Raw genomic sequence first — 17139 nt, 5'->3', positions numbered from 1 at the left:
GGCGCGGGTCTTACTGAGGGGACTTTGCTCCCTGGACTCTGCCAATATGGCCCTTATCTCTGGTGTGTTTGTTTTCCCTGAGGGAGAGAGGCAGCTGAATGGGAAAGTTGAGCCCGGCAGAGGGTGGGGGGACGGGTGAAGGGCAGGGACATTGGCGTGGCTGGAGCCTGGGGGGCCGCGTTGACCTTCAGCCCAACGCCAGCCTCCGCTGAGCCTTGTGGCCGTGGGGACAGCTCAAGTCACCCTTCGAGGTAGCCACTGTTCCTTGGGTGGAGCAGGGGGCTGCCCTGCAATCCCCCCTGCTCACCTGCTCGCCTCGGGGCCGCGGTGGCAGAGCCGGGGGGCTGCTGCCTCCCCCTGCCCGGGAGCCGCTGGGGTGAAGCAGGAGCCCGCTGGCTTGCCGGAGCGTGGCCTGCCCCGGGAATGCTCTGGCCCAATTCCCAGAATCCGGCGCTGGGTGTTTGTTTGCTGCTGCGCCCCCGAGGTCTGGTGCTACTGTGACAGGAAGCGGGGACGCCGGGGGGAGGGAGGCCGGCCGCCGGCTGGGGATGTGCCTGTGAAATCCCTTTGTCCCTGCCGAGCGCTCAGCTGCGAATTCCCACAGCGAGGAGAGAGCCGCCTTTGTGCTGCTGCAGGGCTCTCGACATGTGAATCTCCTGGGCCTGGGGGTGTGAGCCGTGGGGCTGGTGCAGAGGGGTGGCAGGGACGCTGCTTGCTGCTGTCCCCAGGCTGGGGACCCTCGCAGCAGTGCCCCGTGGCAGCAGGGCTGCTGAGGCGTCCGTGGGCAGTGGGATGCAGCAGGATGTTGCTGGCAGGAAGGCTCCGGCCCTGTGGCCGTCCCGCTTGGGGGCTGTGGGTGGACAGAGTCTCTGCCTGGAGCCCAGCGGCTTGGCTGCCCTCCTGCGGCCCTCTCCTCCCTGCAAATGCCGAGGGAAGCTCATCTCCCTTCCTCTCGCCATGGTACTCCATCCAGTCGAGGGTCGGCGGCTTCCCTGCTCTCCTGGAGAGAAGGAGCTTGTGGCATGCTGTGTTCTGGCCGTGCTCAGAGAGGGGTGAGTGGCCCCCAGCGTGCCTGGGAGGACAGCTGCCCCGCCGCAGGATTGCTGGCATTCCAGCAGAACAATCCCAGCTCCCCTGCAGCCGACCCTGCACTGCTCCGTGCTCGGCTCCCTCACTCTTCGCTCTGCTGGGGTGGCACCGGCCGGGTGACCTCGGCGCAGCTAGGGACAGATCCCTTCCCCAGGGGATCGCCCGTGTTTCACAACCATCGGCTGTGTCCAGACCCGTCCTGCAGACCCGATCGGTATCTCCGTTCTCGGCCCCCTGCCCTGGCTGAGGGAACGACCCACGCTCCTGCCTCCTTCTGCTTCCTCCCCTCCAGCCCCACCCTGCCCTTATCGCTCCCTCCTCATCCTGCTCCCTGGCTGCCGGCCCGCTGCCTTATAAGGTGCGATCTGCGCCAGGCTTGCATCTCCAGGTGACTCCCCTCTCCGAAGGGAGGCTTTCCCAACCCATCCCGGCTACGTGGCCATCATCCCTGGCACTGGGGGTGGCAGGTGGGGTAGGCCAGGTGGCGATCCTGCTGCCAGTCCAACCAGTTGGGTGTGAAGGGCGGAGGAGGAACAGCTCCCTGCCTGTCCCTGCCCGTGGCGCCGCTCCTGGGTGTTCACCCGCCGGGCTCCTGTCTCTGTCATGACCGTGACCAGCACCCAGGGCATGTCGCCCAAGGCGGTGTCCAGCCTGCTGCTGGAGCAGCCCTTTCCTGACTACCTGCCAGCCTCCCCAAAGTCTGCTGTTCTCTGTGACCTGCCAGCAGGATGAGCCCTCCTGGGGGCCAGGGAGGCAGCTGGAGCCCAGAGCAGGAGGTGGGGAAGCCTGTCCCCTGATGTAAGGTCTGGCAGGACCAGGGTAGGCTGGGGAGTGGGGGCAGGGGTCCCTCCAGGATGGGCTACTCTGAGGTGATGGCTGTGTACCTTCCTGCCTCTGGATTTGGGAGAGAAACAGCCAAAACTGTGCTTCACCTGTACAGGGATATTGGATCTACTGCCCACCAGCAGGTGAGCCTGGGCCTGTGGTCTCTACTCCCATGCCCTGCTGCTTTAGCCAGACTGAGGTCTAAGGGTTGATTTGTGAGCCTGGACCCTGTGCTTGACATGAGGAAAGATGCCAAGGATGCCAGCTCATTTATTTTTTAGGTAATTGAGACTGACCAGAAGCCAGTGGTGAATTAGCTGGGCTGTGAGCCTGTGCAAAGCAAGTGCACTGCAAGCGCTCGGACAATTGCAGGCTTGAATTATTGATGGTGTTTCTGTTTTTCCTAAGTGCATCATGATAGGCAGCTGGAACCAGGAGAATTTGTTGCTTCCTCTCTCTCTTGAGGACAGGGTCTAGTGCTGAGGGCTTTCAGAGAGCAGGCAACCAGTTGGCTCTCCTCAGGCCCTTGGGCTGAGAAAGGCCATTTATTGGAGTGGAGTTGAGGATTGTGTTGCAAAATTCCTCAAGAAGCGCATCCCTCTTTGTCAGCCTGGCAGGTGGGTCTGCCCCAGGAGCCCCACACAGCGTGAATGAGGGGCTGTGTCCATCCTGGCTCTGGTAGAGCTGGAGAAGGGCTTTCCTCCTGCTTCACGGTGTGGGGGGCTGCCAAGGGTGTCTGGCCGTGGTGACAAACCTTGCTGGACATGTGTTTGGGAGTCACAGACAAGCAGTGAAGCTGTGTGAAGGGCTGGGATGTGGCAGACAGAGCTGATGCAGTTCTGTTCCTCCTCCAGTGGGGCAGCAGGACAATGGCAGTGAGTCTGGTGCATCCCTTAGCAGGGTGCTGGGGCAGGGATGATGTGGCAGAGGAGATTCTGACTTTGTAGGTGCTTGGGTTGAACTTTGCCCAACTGTGCTGAGGCAGCAGCCTTAGCCCCAGGGATCCCAAGACCTTTGGGTGACAGCTCTCCAGGGACTTGGGGCGTGGAGCAGGGCTGGAGCAGGTTGTTGGAAGAATCCATGTAGAGGACTGTGCCAGAGATCCCCTGTGCTGCAGCAGTGCTGCCTGTCGAGCCTCCAGCCTGAGTCTTATCTGCAGGATCTTGTCCATTTTCCCTGTGGAGGCCTGTGGAGTACAATTCCCCATCTGCTGGCTTGGTCTGGGCCCCCAGGTTAATCTTTCCATAGCAGACTCCAGGAAAACACTTCTGGTTGGGAACCTTCAAGGCCTGGACTCTATCCTCTGGCAGAGGAGGGTGCAGGTGAACTCTAGGTGGGTATGTCTGTGGTTTGGCCCTAGAAATTTGTTTTTCCAGGCAAGGGATTTGTTCTGTGTGAATGCTAGAGAAGCTGGGGGGAGAGGTTTTGGAAGAACCTTCCATGTCACAGCTCACTGCAGCAGAAGAGCTGTGGAGGGCTCAGGGTTTGGGATGCCTTTATCCAGGTGGGAAGATCATGGTATGGAAGCTCCAGCACAAGTGGGCTGTCAGCTGCCTCCTGACCAGCAAGTGGACTCTGCTCTCGAGGCTCTGAGACATCTTTCCAGTGGACCCACTTTGGCTTTGGGCCCTGTGGGCACAGCACAGGGTGGGATTGGTGCCAGGAAGTTGGGAGATAAGGCCAGGGGGGTTTAGGTGTGAAACTTCCTGGGTCGATGCAGTGTTCCCTGGGGTCCCCTCCTACTGATTGCTGGGGGCACAGAGAGGATTCTGCCCCTGGGGTGAAGCTGCTCAGGGTGTGCTTTGTCCTTAAGCTTTTTGGTTTGCCCTGAACTGAGCCAACTGAAATATTTTTGGCTTGCTGGGGTTTTTAAGTAACGGGTGTGTCAGCAAGTGCCTCTCCCATGATGAAAAGGCTTTCATGAGCCATCCTCAGAGCTGGTCAGGGTCTGGCTCTGGAAGAATGCTCTGTAGTTGGATCTTCAGAGGCTGGGGGGGGAGTAAGGGGGGAATGGGCGCAAAGCGATCCCTGGAATTTCACCCTTGCGGGTTCCTGTGTACTTGGCTTTGCACGGTCACAAGTAGCTCACTGGCTGGAGGGAGCAGGATGCATAGCTGAGGCTCTCCCCTTCCTGCCCTCCCTGTCTCATTCCAGAGATGGCCACTGAGTGCCCCAGATGGCACTGGGACTTGTCAAGGGGCCCTGTCCCTGAATGTGGGGCAGGTTCCTCACAGCTGGGGGGAGTAGGGCTGGGTTTGGGGGTTGTGTGCCAAACCCAGGGAATGGTCATGCTCCAGTTGGGATGGTGCTGGCTGTGTCTGTGGGGACAGCTCTTGCTGACCTCTCTGGACCTGGCACTGCCTCTCTGTAATTATGTCTTTAATCCCAGATCAATGAAGACAGTGGCTGGAACGAGGGTGGAGGGAGCTGGTCTGTCCTGGTGGTAGAGGAAAACTGGGAGAGACCCCATTCTGCTGGCACTCCTCGCACATCATGGAGCCATGTCCAGTGCTCAGGGCAGGAATGACAACTGTGTAGGCAGTGCAGCCCCCCAACACTGAGTCTCTCTGTTTAACATGGCCTGATCCTGCTGGGAGACCCTCAGGTGGCCCCTTCTTGAGCATCCACTGGAGCCGGAGGGTGCGGGACCTATCCTGTTCCTTCCCCTACTGTTGTGTTTACTCCCTGTGGAAGGGACGGGAAGGAAACAGCCTTGCAGCTGCTCTAGCCCCTTATCTGGGGCCCTAACAGCCCTGCAAGTTTCATTGTTAGTGTCCATGTTTCCCAGCCCCATTCCCAGGGAATGTGCAGAGGTGGAGATTTGGGGCTGGGGTGTCCCTGTGGGCTGTGTGGGCCCTGCCTGGCAGCCATGTGGGACCAAGGGGACCTTCTGGGGCTCCTGTCTCTCCTGCCTGTGATTCTCACAGAGCCAGACCCTGCTAGTCTACACTCGCTGCAGGCATGATCCTCTTTGTGAGACCAGACCAGCTAAGTCTCAGCTTGGACTCAGGGAGCTGCCTCTGCCCTCCTGCACCCTAAAAGTCTGCCTTTTCTGCATCAGGACTGTTGAGGGCCAGCCAGGGAGCAAAGCTGCTTGGACAAGGCTGTGTTGTGGAGGATCGCTTCTCCACAGGGGGTTGTTCCCATCTTTTAAAGGGTTTGCTGAAGTACCATTCTGGAAACAAACCCAACAAGCCAGGGGGACTGCTGGCTGGGATTTTGGATGCTGCAGTTGCATAGGGTGTCTGGGGTGCTAGGACTGGTCCATGTCCTGCTGGACAATGCTGGGATGTGGCAAGGAACTGGTCCCCTTCCATCACAGAGCCCTGGAAAGGCTGGGATCTGTGTCCCTGCTTAAAGTGGGCAGTAGCCCACCAGAGATAAGGAGTGTTACTCAGGGATGAGAGTTGGGATGTGTCAGCACCATTCTGGGAGGCACCAGGCCTCTCCTTTGGAGAATCCTGAAAATGCACAGGACAGGTGAGCAGCAAGGGTCAGAGCTATCCCTGCATTTCCATACAAGGCTTGGGGAGCCAATCTGTTGGAAAAGCCTCAGGGAGTACCTGTTGCAAGGTGGGAGGGGTGGAAAGCAACATGTGTGAGCCAGGAGTCATGTCTGGGAACCTCCAAGAGCTTGCTTGGGCTCCAGAGGGTGGTGGGCTGCATTCTTCCCGGGGTCCATGGCTGGGCCAGGTGTGCCGCAGCTCCTTCTCCTGCTGGGCACCTTGTGGGCACAAGTAGAGCAACTGGATTTTTTTATTGATGAAGGCAGATGACAGAGTGGCAGTGACCAGATGGTGGAACGTGCTGTGGGCACCCTCCAAAGCCCTTGGAAAACATCCACCCTGCATGGCTGGGCTCCGTTGCGGCGGTGCCACCGTGGCTGACACGCACCTGTACCCAAGGGAGGCTTTAGGGAGCAGAGCCACACGAGGAGTGAGGAGGGGTTTGACAGATCAGAAGACTTTACTGAGCTGCTGTGCACCAGCATGTACTGCAGGCTGGGTCTGGAGGGGCTGCACAAGCTGGTGGGAACAGGGATGCTGCCTGCGTGAGCTCTCGGCCCTGGGTCGTCCTTATCGGCCCTCTGGGGCGGTGGCACCGGGGAGTGGAGTGGGCAGAGCCTATGTTGGAGACCGTGGGAAAGCAGCCTCTGTGCTGCCTGCCCGGCTCGAGCGAGTCCCCACATGCCTGCCATGACTGCACAGCTTTGGGAAAACCTCTCGGGCTTGCAGGGACTCGGCCGGGCTGAGCAGGAGGGGTGGAGGGCTGAGCCCTGGCCGCTCCTCTCCGCCTCTGCCGTTTCTCCTGTCGGTAGGAACAGTGAGGGGTGTGGAGTCTCTGTGGAGCTGGGGGGCTGTTGTGGGAGCAGTGCCGTGTTTGCCCACCAGCCGTTCTAGACCCATCCCTCAGAGGGGAGGGGGTGGGAGAGAGATGCCCGTTTCCCAGTTCCCTGCCCACCCTACCTCCTGTTTAGGGGTTCTTGTGTGTGATTTTGACCTGCTCCTGCTGTCCCTGCAGCTCTCTTCCCTCCTGCTTCCTCACTGTGGTGGCTGGGCTGTTTCTCCCATGACTCTCTGCGTCTAGAGCTGGCTGTCCCGTGCCTTTGCCAATCAAACCTGAGCTTCCTCTGACAGGTCTGTATGGAAGAATATTGCCTTTCTGTACCAAAATGTTGATTGTGGCTCACTTGCTGTTCTCCTTTGGGCGGGGGTGTTGGGGGGGTCCAGGCCAAAGCCCATCCCCAGGTCTGTGGGCTGAGGATCCCTGGAGGGAGAGCCCTGGTGGATACCTGGAGGGTGGTGAGTTTTGGCAGCACTCAGAAGGGCTCATGGGATCCCCTTTAGGGGGATCCCATTGCATTCCGTCCTCTTTCCTGGCTAGGAAGGAGCTGTGGAGCCAAGGTTGTCTCCCCATCTCTTACTGCACCAGGGAGGAGGGAACAGATACATGGCCCTCTCCCTCTGCCCTTCCCTGGAGGAAGCAATAGGATGTGGGTCACTTACCATTCTTCAGGAGTGTCCCCTGCCCCACCCCGGGGACATGCCCTCCCCTCCTGCACTGTCTGCCCGCAGCTTTTCCTTGCCCATGAGGTTTTCCCTCAGCCCACAGCAGCGCTTCTGAACCTGGCTCAGCCCCAGCTGTTTGCTGTGCTGGGGGGACCATCTGTCCCCACAGTGCCACTTTTCTAAGCTTTAATGCTGGGACAGTTTGCATCTGAATCCTGCTCCAGGACCCTCTTGCCAGCTCTCTGGTGATGGGTGGGAATGGGTGTTAATGCCATAAGAGTTTTCTTTTTTTTTTTTTTTTTCCCCTGTTCTGAAAATCTGCCTTAACAAAATCAGTCTCTTCTGACCGCTCTTCTCTCCTCCTTTCCTCCCCCAAAATCGTGTGCAGTGAAGAGAGGGGCTCCTGCCCTTCTGGGTCATTTTTCCCACCCTCACCTTGACACCAAGCCGCCTCTGCTTGTGCCTCCCCGTGCCCCCCGCCCTGCCCACCCTGGGCACCCGTCACCCATGGACGACTCGGAAGTGGAGTCGACCGCCAGCATCCTTGCCTCTGTCAAGGAGCAGGAGGCACAGTTCGAGAAGCTGACCCGGGCCCTGGAGGAGGAACGGCGCCATGTCTCAGCCCAGCTGGAGCGAGTCCGGGTCTCCCCACAGGACGCCGGCCCGGGCTTGGCCAACGGCACGCTCACCCGGCGGCACCAGGTAAAACACCCCCTCGGCAGAGGGGCGTGCACAGGCTCCTGGAGCCCCTGGAGCTGCCTCCCCTCAGCCCTCCTTGGATACGGGAGGTGGAGGAGGGCCCGGCTGTTCTTGTGGCACTGGTGTACTGGAGTCGGTCTGGGGGTGTGCAGACCTCCTTTGGCAGACAGAGGATTCAGGAGAGGAGGTGCCAGCCTGGAGGGTCTTGCTGCCAGGTTGGCTCTGCTCTGGTTTTGGGAAGGTCAGAGGTTGGCTGTAGTCAGTTCCAGGGTATCTCTGCTCCCCATCCTGCTCGGCTGCTTGGAGGGCAGCTGAAATGCTGAGGCTGGGGTGTGTGTGTGTCTCCTTCTGTGTGTGACAAAGGGCAAATCCCTGGAATCTGTCTGTCCCCCACATGGCCAAACCAGAGATGGGAGATCTTCTTTACAGGGCTGGAAATGTGGTTTCATCTGCCTTGGCTTGAGGTGTCTCCTCACTTTTTCGGGCTCAGTCTTGGAGAGTGGTGCTTGGAGGGCTGGTGCGTGGTGGTGTGCAGGAGCCAGGTGCCTTTCTGGCTGTAGAAGGTGGTGGTGCCAGGAGGGACCTGTGGGGAAGGGCAGGGTGGACAGAGGAAGAGTTCAGGTGTCAAACAGCAGCACCCTGTGATCGGCCTCCACATGGTTCTCTCAGGCCCAGGGGGCCTCTGGGGTCATTGGTGGCTCCTCTGTCAGGAGCTGTAGAAGGTGTCCAGGGCCCTGCCAGGGAGCAGGGAAGGGTCGTGGCTGTTCCATCAGGAGCATATGGGAGAGCTAGGATGTTGAGGTGTCTCCTCCAACTCTTGCCCAGGCTGACCTGGAGGAGATTTGCTGCATGTGGCACAGAGCCCTCCTGAGGAGTGTGTTCCTCTGCTGGGGGCTCCGGTGGGCTGCATGGTGGATGTCTGTCAGGTGCATGAGATGGGCTGCTCAGGGCCCTGCAGGGAAATGAGCATGGGTCCGTGGGAGATTGGTGTAGTAATGGGCCTGCTGCCCTGTTGTGTTTCAGAACGGACGTTTCCTGGGCGATGCTGACCTGGAAAGGCAGAAATATTCAGATCTGAAGCTCAACGGGCCACAGGTAGGGGGAGCTCAGCCCTATGGCTGTGGGCAGCCTGCTTGCTTTGGGAGGGTACATGGCTCCAATGTCCCTAGACAAAACGGGAGAGGGTGATTTGGGCTCCTCATGTGGCCCCTCTGGCTTAAAGGTACCTTTTTCCAAAAGGTATCAGGGCTCCCAGTGAAGAAAGATCTCTCGTCCAGCTGAGGCCAGGAAGGCCCAGTTTGGTGACAGGGCCTGACTGCCTGTTGCTTTCTCCCCTCAGGACCACAGCCACCTCTTGTACAGCACAATCCCCAGGATGCAGGACCCGGGCCAGATCGTGGAGGAGACGTACACCATGGAGGAAGACCCGGAAGGGGCCATGTCGGTCGTGTCTGTGGAGACGTCAGATGATGGGACAACTCGGCGTACAGAGACCACGGTACGGGCCTGGGGACACCATGGAGGGACAGGGCATGGTGGGGGACTGTGGTGGCTGGGTGCTCTGCCATGAGCTGAAACAGGGTGTGAAATGTTCCTGAAGTGCTGGGCTGGAAGGGGAATCTGGGGACACAGGGACACGGTGGGTTTCCTGATGTGACCGTGCCCTGCCACGTGTGTCACCCCTGCCAGGTGAAGAAGGTGGTGAAGACCGTGACCACCCGGACGGTGCAGCAGGTGCCAGTGGGGCCTGATGGGCTGCCTTTGGAAACGTCCCCCGTCACCAGCAACTATGTCCAGACCATGGACAGGAACTTCCGCAAGAACGGCAACGGGGGCCCTGGCAGCTACCTGGGCCAGGCGGGCACAGCCACCCTCCCTCGCAACTACCACTACCCCGATGGCTACGGCCGCCCCTATGAGGACGGGTACCCAGGCAGTGACCACAGCTACGGCAGCCTGTCCCGCGTCACCCGCATCGACGAGCGTTACCGCCCCTCCATGGACACCTACCGGGCCCCCAGCCGCCAGGACATCTATGGCCCCCAGCCCCAGGTGCGTGTTGGGGGCAGCAACATGGACCTCAACCATTTCCACCCTGAGCCCTACGGCCTGGAGGATGACCAGCGCAGCGTGGGCTTTGAAGATGTGGACTACGGGCTCATGTCTGACTATGGCACGGCCAGGAGGGCGGGGACCCCGTCTGATGCTCGGCGGCGGCTCAGGTATGTGGCAGGAGGCTCTGGGGTGCTCTGGGGTCCCTTGAACTTTATTTGGAGGAAGGAGGACCATGCACCACAACACCGTGAGCTGAGTCACACGCAGCTCACACAGGAGAAAATTTGTATCTGCTTCTAATTGTCTGCTTAATTGGTGGTTAAACCTGGGTGCTAATTGAGCCAGAGCCAGTTGTCCTGCAGCGAGGAGTTCCAGTGGGCAGCTGGATGTAGCTCCAGGCCCTTCCCTCTGTGCCACCAGGGCTGTGTGTGCTCCAGTGTGGCATATCCCTCTGGGAGCGGTGCCTGTGTGGGCTGTGTGTCGGGAGCAACTGCAGTCCCGTGATGGTGCTCTCCCTGAGCCAAGAGCAGCCCAGGGAAGGGGAGCTTAGCCCAGGCTGGGGTGAGCAGGGCTCGGCCTCACAGTGCCCCAGGAGCTTTCCTGCACAGCCCGACTGGGAGAAGCTGCTCAACCTGTTTGGCAGCAGCAGCCTCTCCCCTTTGTGTGTCTGTGGTGATGGCAGCTCTTCCAGCTTGCTGGGCTATGCTGTCCTCAGAGGCCAGAGCAGGGTCCTGGTGGTCTTTCCTGCCCTGCCAGGCATTCAGGATGTCACCTGCCTGAGGCCATGACTCCTGCCCATGTCTCTTGTGCCAGCTGTCTCTGCACAAGTGCTGCTTCCTGTTCTCCTCCTGGCTGGGCTGTCAGCAGGGCTTTGGGCAGGTGCTGGGGGATGGCTCTGGGCATGGTGAGGTAGCAATGGAGTGAGGGGCTGAGCCAGAGTCCTGGAAATGGGGAAGGGACTGTGTCAGCATCTCCTGAGTGCCCCAGAGTGGGCCCAGGCAGCCTAAGCTCCTGGGACATAAAACAGAGGCAACAAGGAGAGACCTGGGATAAAGGAGGCTCTTCCCAGCCCCTGCGGAGGTCTGCCTGATCCAGGTGCGCACTATAAATCCATGGTAGGTCCTGGCTCCTGGAGGGACTGAAGAAGCAGCTTTGTCTGTCCTTGTGGCTGGTGCCAGCACAAGTGCTTCTGGGCTGTGGTGAACCAGTCGGGGCGGTTGCTCACCCAGATGGATTTCCTCGGCCTCCTTGCTTTGTGTAGCTTGTGCCGGCTGGAGGAGGGCAGGCAGGGCTGCTCCAGGCTTCTCCCTCCTTGGGCAGCCCAGGACAAGCCAGTGTTGGCAGTTTTGAGCACTGGCCATCAGGTCCTGGTCCCTTAGGGAACATCTTGGGCAGAAGGGGTTATATAGGTGTGTCCAGCCCCTGGCTGCTTGGCCAGCCAGAGACTCTGGCTTGTGTACTTTCCCTGGGTGGCCTTTGAGACTATGAGTCCTCTCTGCTGTGCGGGAAGGTGTCAGGGCTCCTGCTCCGCCACATCCTGGGGGAAGGCAGTTACAGGAGTCAAGTGCAGGAGCTGCAGCCAGGTGGGGAGACTGAGGGATGTGGGTCACGTAGAGGGAGAAGGTCAGCTCTGTTGGAGTTGCAGGAACGGCTCAGGGTATGAAAGATAGGTTGGTGGGCCCCTGAGCCAGCTCTCTCTCTCCCCGGGCAGAGCGATAAAGATCACAGCAATCTGTGGAATCCAGGCGCTGTTGAACTTGGCGTGTCCCCCACCTTCTCAGTTACCATCCACACTGGCTGCCCAGCTCACAGGGATGGGAACAGGGAGAGCAGCATCCCCCCGCCTCAGAGATGTTTGTCTTGAGCAGGAGCCTGGCTGTTAACGACTTCCTTCGGAGAGGCAGCTCGCCAGGCACGCGGAGCAGAAGGAGTGCCTCGAGCCGCGGGATGCCGTGCGTGCTGGCTGCCATCCATCGGCTGCAGAGAGCTCCGGCCCCTGCTCTGGGGTCTTCTCTGCAGGGAAGGAGGGAAGGGGGTCCTTCCCATTCCTTGCTAGCCCCATCTTGCCTGGAGGGGATCCAGCACCATGGCATCCTCTACAATTTCAGGGGAGGATCCAGCACCACGGTGGGACAGGAGGTCCTTTCCGGGGAGTGCGAGTCTTGGCATCAGAGTGGGATCAGCTGCCAGCCGTGTTGGCAAGTGTTGGTGGCTGTGACTCGCTCCAGCCTCGTGCTGCTGCTCCTTGGCACCTCTGAGCAGCCAGACATGGGGCATGTCCCCACTGGGACCTGCTGGAAGCCAGCCTGGCAGCCCGGTGCCACAGCACCCAGGGGTTATGTGACTGTAGAAGTGGCTCTAAAGCTGGTGGTTTAGGCAAGTCATGTACCAGAGGCTGTAGGAAGGGAAGTGGTGACAGCAGCAGGACCTGCCACTATCCTTGTCAGGATACTCAGGGGCAGGAGGTGTCTGTGCCTGATCCAGGACCTCCGGAGGCTGCTGAGCAGCCCCTGGGGCAGGTGTGAGCTGGAGTGGAGGTAGAAGCCTCTCCTTCAGTTTTGTTTGAATGTCCTCAGTGCCCTGGCACAGCAGGGGTGACTGAGTTGTTCCCTCCCATCCCTTTCTCTTGGAAATCACTGGATTCCTCTGCCGGGGTGGGGGAAGGATTGTAGTGCCAGTGACTGCAAAAATGAGAGAATCTGGTATTTGAGAGGTGTATGTTCTGGGGGTGTGAAATGTCACTTTGGTATGCGGGGCAGTAGTTACACTTTAAACTTCTTTGTGCTTGTTTGGGCTCATTCCCAGTGCTGCCAGTCTATGGATGAGCTGTTCCTGGCCAGGGCAGGGGTCTGGGAGCACAGCTCTTCCCCAGGCCTGCCCTGGGAGCCATGAAGTTGATCCCCGGAGCCTGTGTGTGTCTTGGTGCCCAACTCAGCCTCTCCCCAGAGCAGCAGCACACCTTGCTTGTGGTGCTGGCTCTTGCCTGTGCCTCAGGGCTGGCTCCTGCCTCTGCAGGGGTCAGAGACTAAGATCCAGCTTCATCCCTTCTGTTGGGCTGGAAGAGGCACCGCCTCCCCCAGGTCCAGGATTGTGCTCAGATGCCCTCTGCCCTCTCTCCTAGGAGTTATGAAGACATGCTGGTGGATGAAGTGGCTCCTGACCGGTACTACTGGGCTCCGCTGGCCCAGCACGAGCGGGGCAGCCTGGCCAGCCTGGACAGCCTGCGGAAAGGCGGCCCGGCCCCTGGGAACTGGCGCCAGCCGGAGCTGCCGGAGGTCATAGCCATGCTGAGTTTCCGGCTGGACGCTGTCAAGTCCAACGCAGCTGCCTACCTGCAGCACCTGTGCTACCGCAACGACAAGGTGAAGACGGAGGTGCGCCGGCTGAAGGGCATCCCCGTGCTCGTGGGGCTGCTGGATCACCCCAAGAAGGAGGTGCACTACGGCGCCTGTGGAGCGCTCAAGAACATCTCCTTCGGCAAGGACCAGGATAACAAGATCGCCATCAAGAACTGTGACGGGGTGCCCGCGCTGGTGCGCCTGCTGCGCAAGGCCCACGACATGGACCTCACCGAGGTCATCACAGGTAGTGGCTCCAGGGAGGGCAGGACAGGCTGGCCCCTGGGGTGGGGTCAGGGTCCAAGTGCTCACCTTCCACTTGTGGCCTTGCAGGGACGCTGTGGAACCTGTCCTCGCATGATTCCATCAAAATGGCCATTGTGGATCACGCGCTACATGCCCTGACCGATGAGGTGGTCATTCCCCGCTCCGGCTGGGAGCGGGAGCCCAACGAGGATTCCAAACCCCGCCATATAGAGTGGGAGTCGGTGCTCACCAACACCGCTGGCTGCCTTAGGTATGGATCTGGCAGAGCACTGGCCTGGGTTTGGGCTGCAACACTCCTGGCACTTCCAGAGGACTGTGGAGCAGCTGCTCTCATAAGACAGCTGCTGGTGGTACAGACCTAGAGTTTGGAGGCATTTACCCTCAGTGAGGGGAGCTACAGGAGCTGTTAGCTCTCTTGAGCTCTGCAGGGTGTGGGTTGCCCCTCGTCTGCCCTCAGCTGTCTCTCCCATGATGGTTCTTTCCTGCCTGTCAGGAATGTGAGCTCGGAGCGGAGCGAGGCCCGTCGGAAGCTGCGGGAATGTGATGGGCTGGTGGATGCCCTGATCTACATTGTGCAGTCTGAGATTGGCCAGAAGGACTTGGACAGCAAGGTACCACAGTGGGACTGGTGTTGGGAAAGGGAGAGCTTTTGTGGGGTGCACCTGGCACTGTTGGACCAGAATGTGTCCGGCACTCAGCCTGCAATTTAGGGTAGGAATATTGGCCCCCCAGCAGGGGTCTGGTTGTGTCACTCATCCCCACACCACTGTCCCCTGGCTCAGACCTTCCCAATCAGCCTGGATAATGTCTTGGCTTGAATTTTCCTTGAGCTTTAAGCTTAAGGCTGGGCCAAGCCCTCGCTTGCAGACCTGGAGTGCTGCTCCCAATCTCAGTCAGACACTCTGGTTCTCTCTCCAGCTGGTGGAGAACTGTGTGTGCCTGCTGAGGAACCTGTCCTACCAAGTCCACCGCGAGATCCCCCATGCCGAGCGCTACCAGGAGACGCCCCTTGTCCCTGCCAACAACGCCGGGCCCCACAACGCCAGCTGCTTCGGGGCCAAGAAGGGCAAAGGTTCGTGTGCCAGCAGCAGCAGGACAGGGAGGGAGGGGAACAGAGACAGGTCTTGAGGGTGGTCTGGGGTATTTGTCCTCCTACTTGAACATCTCGTGTGGAGCCTGAAGGGCAGCTTTCTCTGGAGGTGCAATGGTCCCTGCTTCCCTGCCTCTGGGAGCTGTTGCTTGGCTTGCCCAAAGCGTTTGACACAAGCTGTGGTGGGTGTCTGTGGTGGCGGGTTGGTGACGGATACATGTCCACTAATTCCACGCCTTCCCTTTTCTCCTGTGTTGCCCCTTCCCCTTCCCTTTGCTTTCTTGCCAAATGATCTGCCCCATGACGCTGTTGGCACTTCCCTCCTCCTGCCTCCCCTCTCTCCTGTCCTTCTCTCCGCCTCACCAATAGACGAGTGGTTCTCCAGAGGTGAGTGCGCTCTTGGTTTTACTTTTTCCGTGGTTTAATTGGGTGCTTTCTCCAGCTCTCTTTGCCCCTCTCCCCAGCTGGGCACATTCTGCCTGCAGCGTGGCCAATGCCCCCAATGTCCCCTCCTGCGACACGCTGGTCGCTTGGCTTCAGCTCGCCTCTGGGCTTGTTCCTGCAAGTGGCAAAGAGCTGTTGGGCTGAGGCAGGTGAGGAGGGGAGGAGTCTCACACCTCTCCACTTGTACTTTGAAGGTAAAAAGCTCCCAGAAGACCCTGGTGCCGACACAGTGGATTTTCCCAAAAGAACAACTCCAGCCAAAGGTATGCTCCTCGAGTGATTATGCAGGGCTTGGATGTCAGGGCAGCTTTTGCCGCAGCGGCTCTGGGAGAGGAGAGAGCAAGAGGAACTGTTTCCCATTGAAGTGAGTCTCTCCAATGGGCAGAAGCTGGGTTTGGGGCAGGAATGCCCAAGGACCTGTTAAAACATGAGCTCTGCCAGTAGTTCTGAGGATCTTATACATGGATGAAGTCAGTGCTGCCTTCGGACAGGCTTCAGAGGGAAATACTGCCCCAGGGACAACACAGTGACACAGCCCTCTGTGGTGGTCTCAGTCTTGCCAGAACAGTTGCCTTTTTGGCTGCTTTTCACTCCTGGGCATGAAGAACAGGCATGATTTAAAGCTAAAATCTGTCTTAAAGTGTTCCCCAGACACGAGAATAAGGAAGGGTCATTCCCAGGAGCCTCTGGGGACAAGTGTCTCACTGCACGTGAATCACAGCCCCTGACCAAGCAGTGGCTGGGATTTCTGGTACCCTGGGACAGCCTGGCCAAGGATCCTACCCCCTGGGAGCCTGGGTAGAAGCTTCCACCTGTGCCCCTTTGGATGATGATGATTATTACTAATATTAAATGCTAGCATTTGGCTGATGCTAGCAGAGCCCTTGGGTTTATCCCCTTCCTACCCATGTCCTCCTGGCAGGCTACGAGCTCCTCTTCCAGCCAGAAGTGGTGCGGATATACATCTCCCTCCTGAAGGAAAGCAAGACTCCAGCTATCCTGGAGGCTTCAGCAGGAGCCATCCAGAACCTGTGTGCTGGCAGCTGGACGGTGAGTGCCCACAGAGCTGGCAGTGTGACAGGGAAGGGGCGCGGGGAGCACCACCCGTGGGGGCTGGCAGCGGTGTCCCCAGCCCCGGGTGACACGGTGGCCCTGTGCCTCCCCGCAGTACGGCCGGTACATCCGCTCAGCCCTGCGCCAGGAGAAGGGGCTCTCCGCCATCGCCGACCTCCTGACCCACGACAGCGAGCGCGTGGTGAAAGCGGCATCCGGGGCCCTGCGCAACCTGGCCGTGGACCTGCGCAACAAGGAGCTGATAGGTGAGGGTGGCACGCTCCCTGTATCCATGCAGGCTAGGCAGGAGCTTCCTCCTTCTCCTCTTGGCTGCTGGGGAAATGTGTGGGCACAGCGTCAGCCCAGCTTTTGTCTGCTTCCCTCACCCAGAGCAGAGAGTGCTGAGCTCTGCAAAGAGGGACAGCAAAAGGAGTCACCTGTCAGTGGTTTTCCCTTCAGCCCTGTTCCCTGCTTGCTCATGCCCAACTCTTTATCCTTCCCAGGCAAACATGCCATCCCCAACCTAGTGAAGAACCTGCCTGGAGGCCAGCAGACCCCTGCCAAAAACCTGTCTGAGGACACAGTGGTGTCTGTCCTCAACACCATCAATGAAGTGATCGTGGACAACCTCGAGGCGGCCAAAAAGCTCCGGGAAACGCAGGGGATTGAGAAGCTTGTGCTGATAAACAAATCTGGGTAGGCTCTGCTCAAAGGATGACATTGGGGTGGAGAGGGGCTTCGCTTCCTCCGGGTTTCCAAGCATCTCTTCTTTTGCCCCTTTGTAGGAACCGCTCAGAGAGAGAAGTTCGGGCAGCCGCCCTCGTCTTGCAGACAGTCTGGGGCTATAAGGAGCTGCGGAAGCCCCTTGAGAAGGAAGGCTGGAAGAAGTCAGATTTCCAGGTGTGGGGATATCTCATGGTGGCCAGGGCTTTAGGTGGGGTCCTGCAGCAGGGAGAAGGGTGTTTCTGGAGCTTGACAGTACTGGCCTGAGGCTCTTCACCTTGCTGGTGGCACTGGGCACCCACAGAGGTGTCCCTGTGCTTTTTTTCAGCTAATGGCCAGCAGGAAGTCTCTGCTAGGATCACTCTGTAAAGTGTCTGTGTCCCACATGACCATGAGGCAGGAATTTTGTCACTCTAAGTGCTGCTGTGACAGTGTTGAAGAATAGAGTTCTTCCAGGCTCAGTTTCCTTCCCAAAAGCAGAGCCTGCCCTTTCTTCTGGAGGGACAGGCACTGCCCTGGTCCAGGCAGGGCCCCCCCATTCTGATGG

At 59.2% G+C, this 17139-nt stretch overlaps 1 protein-coding gene across 21 annotated transcripts in view; it reads left to right on the top strand.

Moving 5' to 3' along the window:
- CTNND1 (catenin delta 1) overlaps positions 1–17139 on the top strand; it is a 30078-nt gene that overhangs the window by 10030 nt on the left and 2909 nt on the right. For 8 of the 21 annotated variants that reach the window (XM_086895370.1, XM_086895374.1, XM_086895369.1 and 5 more), the window contains 14 exons: positions 6436–6551; positions 7312–7625; positions 8646–8717; positions 8962–9120; positions 9312–9844; positions 12799–13262; positions 13349–13532; positions 13776–13893; positions 14201–14354; positions 15011–15079; positions 15739–15866; positions 15985–16135; positions 16373–16565; positions 16655–16769. In XM_086895370.1, the coding sequence (XP_086751496.1) occupies positions 7431–7625; positions 8646–8717; positions 8962–9120; positions 9312–9844; positions 12799–13262; positions 13349–13532; positions 13776–13893; positions 14201–14354; positions 15011–15079; positions 15739–15866; positions 15985–16135; positions 16373–16565; positions 16655–16769 (2535 nt within the window). In that variant the 5' untranslated portion in view covers positions 6436–6551; positions 7312–7430. Of the gene's footprint in view, positions 1–586; positions 1053–6028; positions 6229–6435; positions 6552–7311; positions 7626–8645; positions 8718–8961; positions 9121–9311; positions 9845–12798; positions 13263–13348; positions 13533–13775; positions 13894–14200; positions 14355–14741; positions 14760–15010; positions 15080–15738; positions 15867–15984; positions 16136–16372; positions 16566–16654; positions 16770–17139 lie in introns of those variants that run through there. The other 13 variants (XM_086895368.1, XM_086895367.1, XM_086895364.1 and 10 more) reach the window with 9 other exon arrangements.

This window comes from Cyanistes caeruleus, chromosome 6 (genome assembly GCF_971803275.1).
Source record: "Cyanistes caeruleus chromosome 6, bCyaCae1.hap1.1, whole genome shotgun sequence".
Classification (NCBI taxonomy): Eukaryota; Metazoa; Chordata; class Aves; order Passeriformes; family Paridae; genus Cyanistes; species Cyanistes caeruleus.
This window is presented reverse-complemented; position numbering and strand designations above follow the sequence as displayed.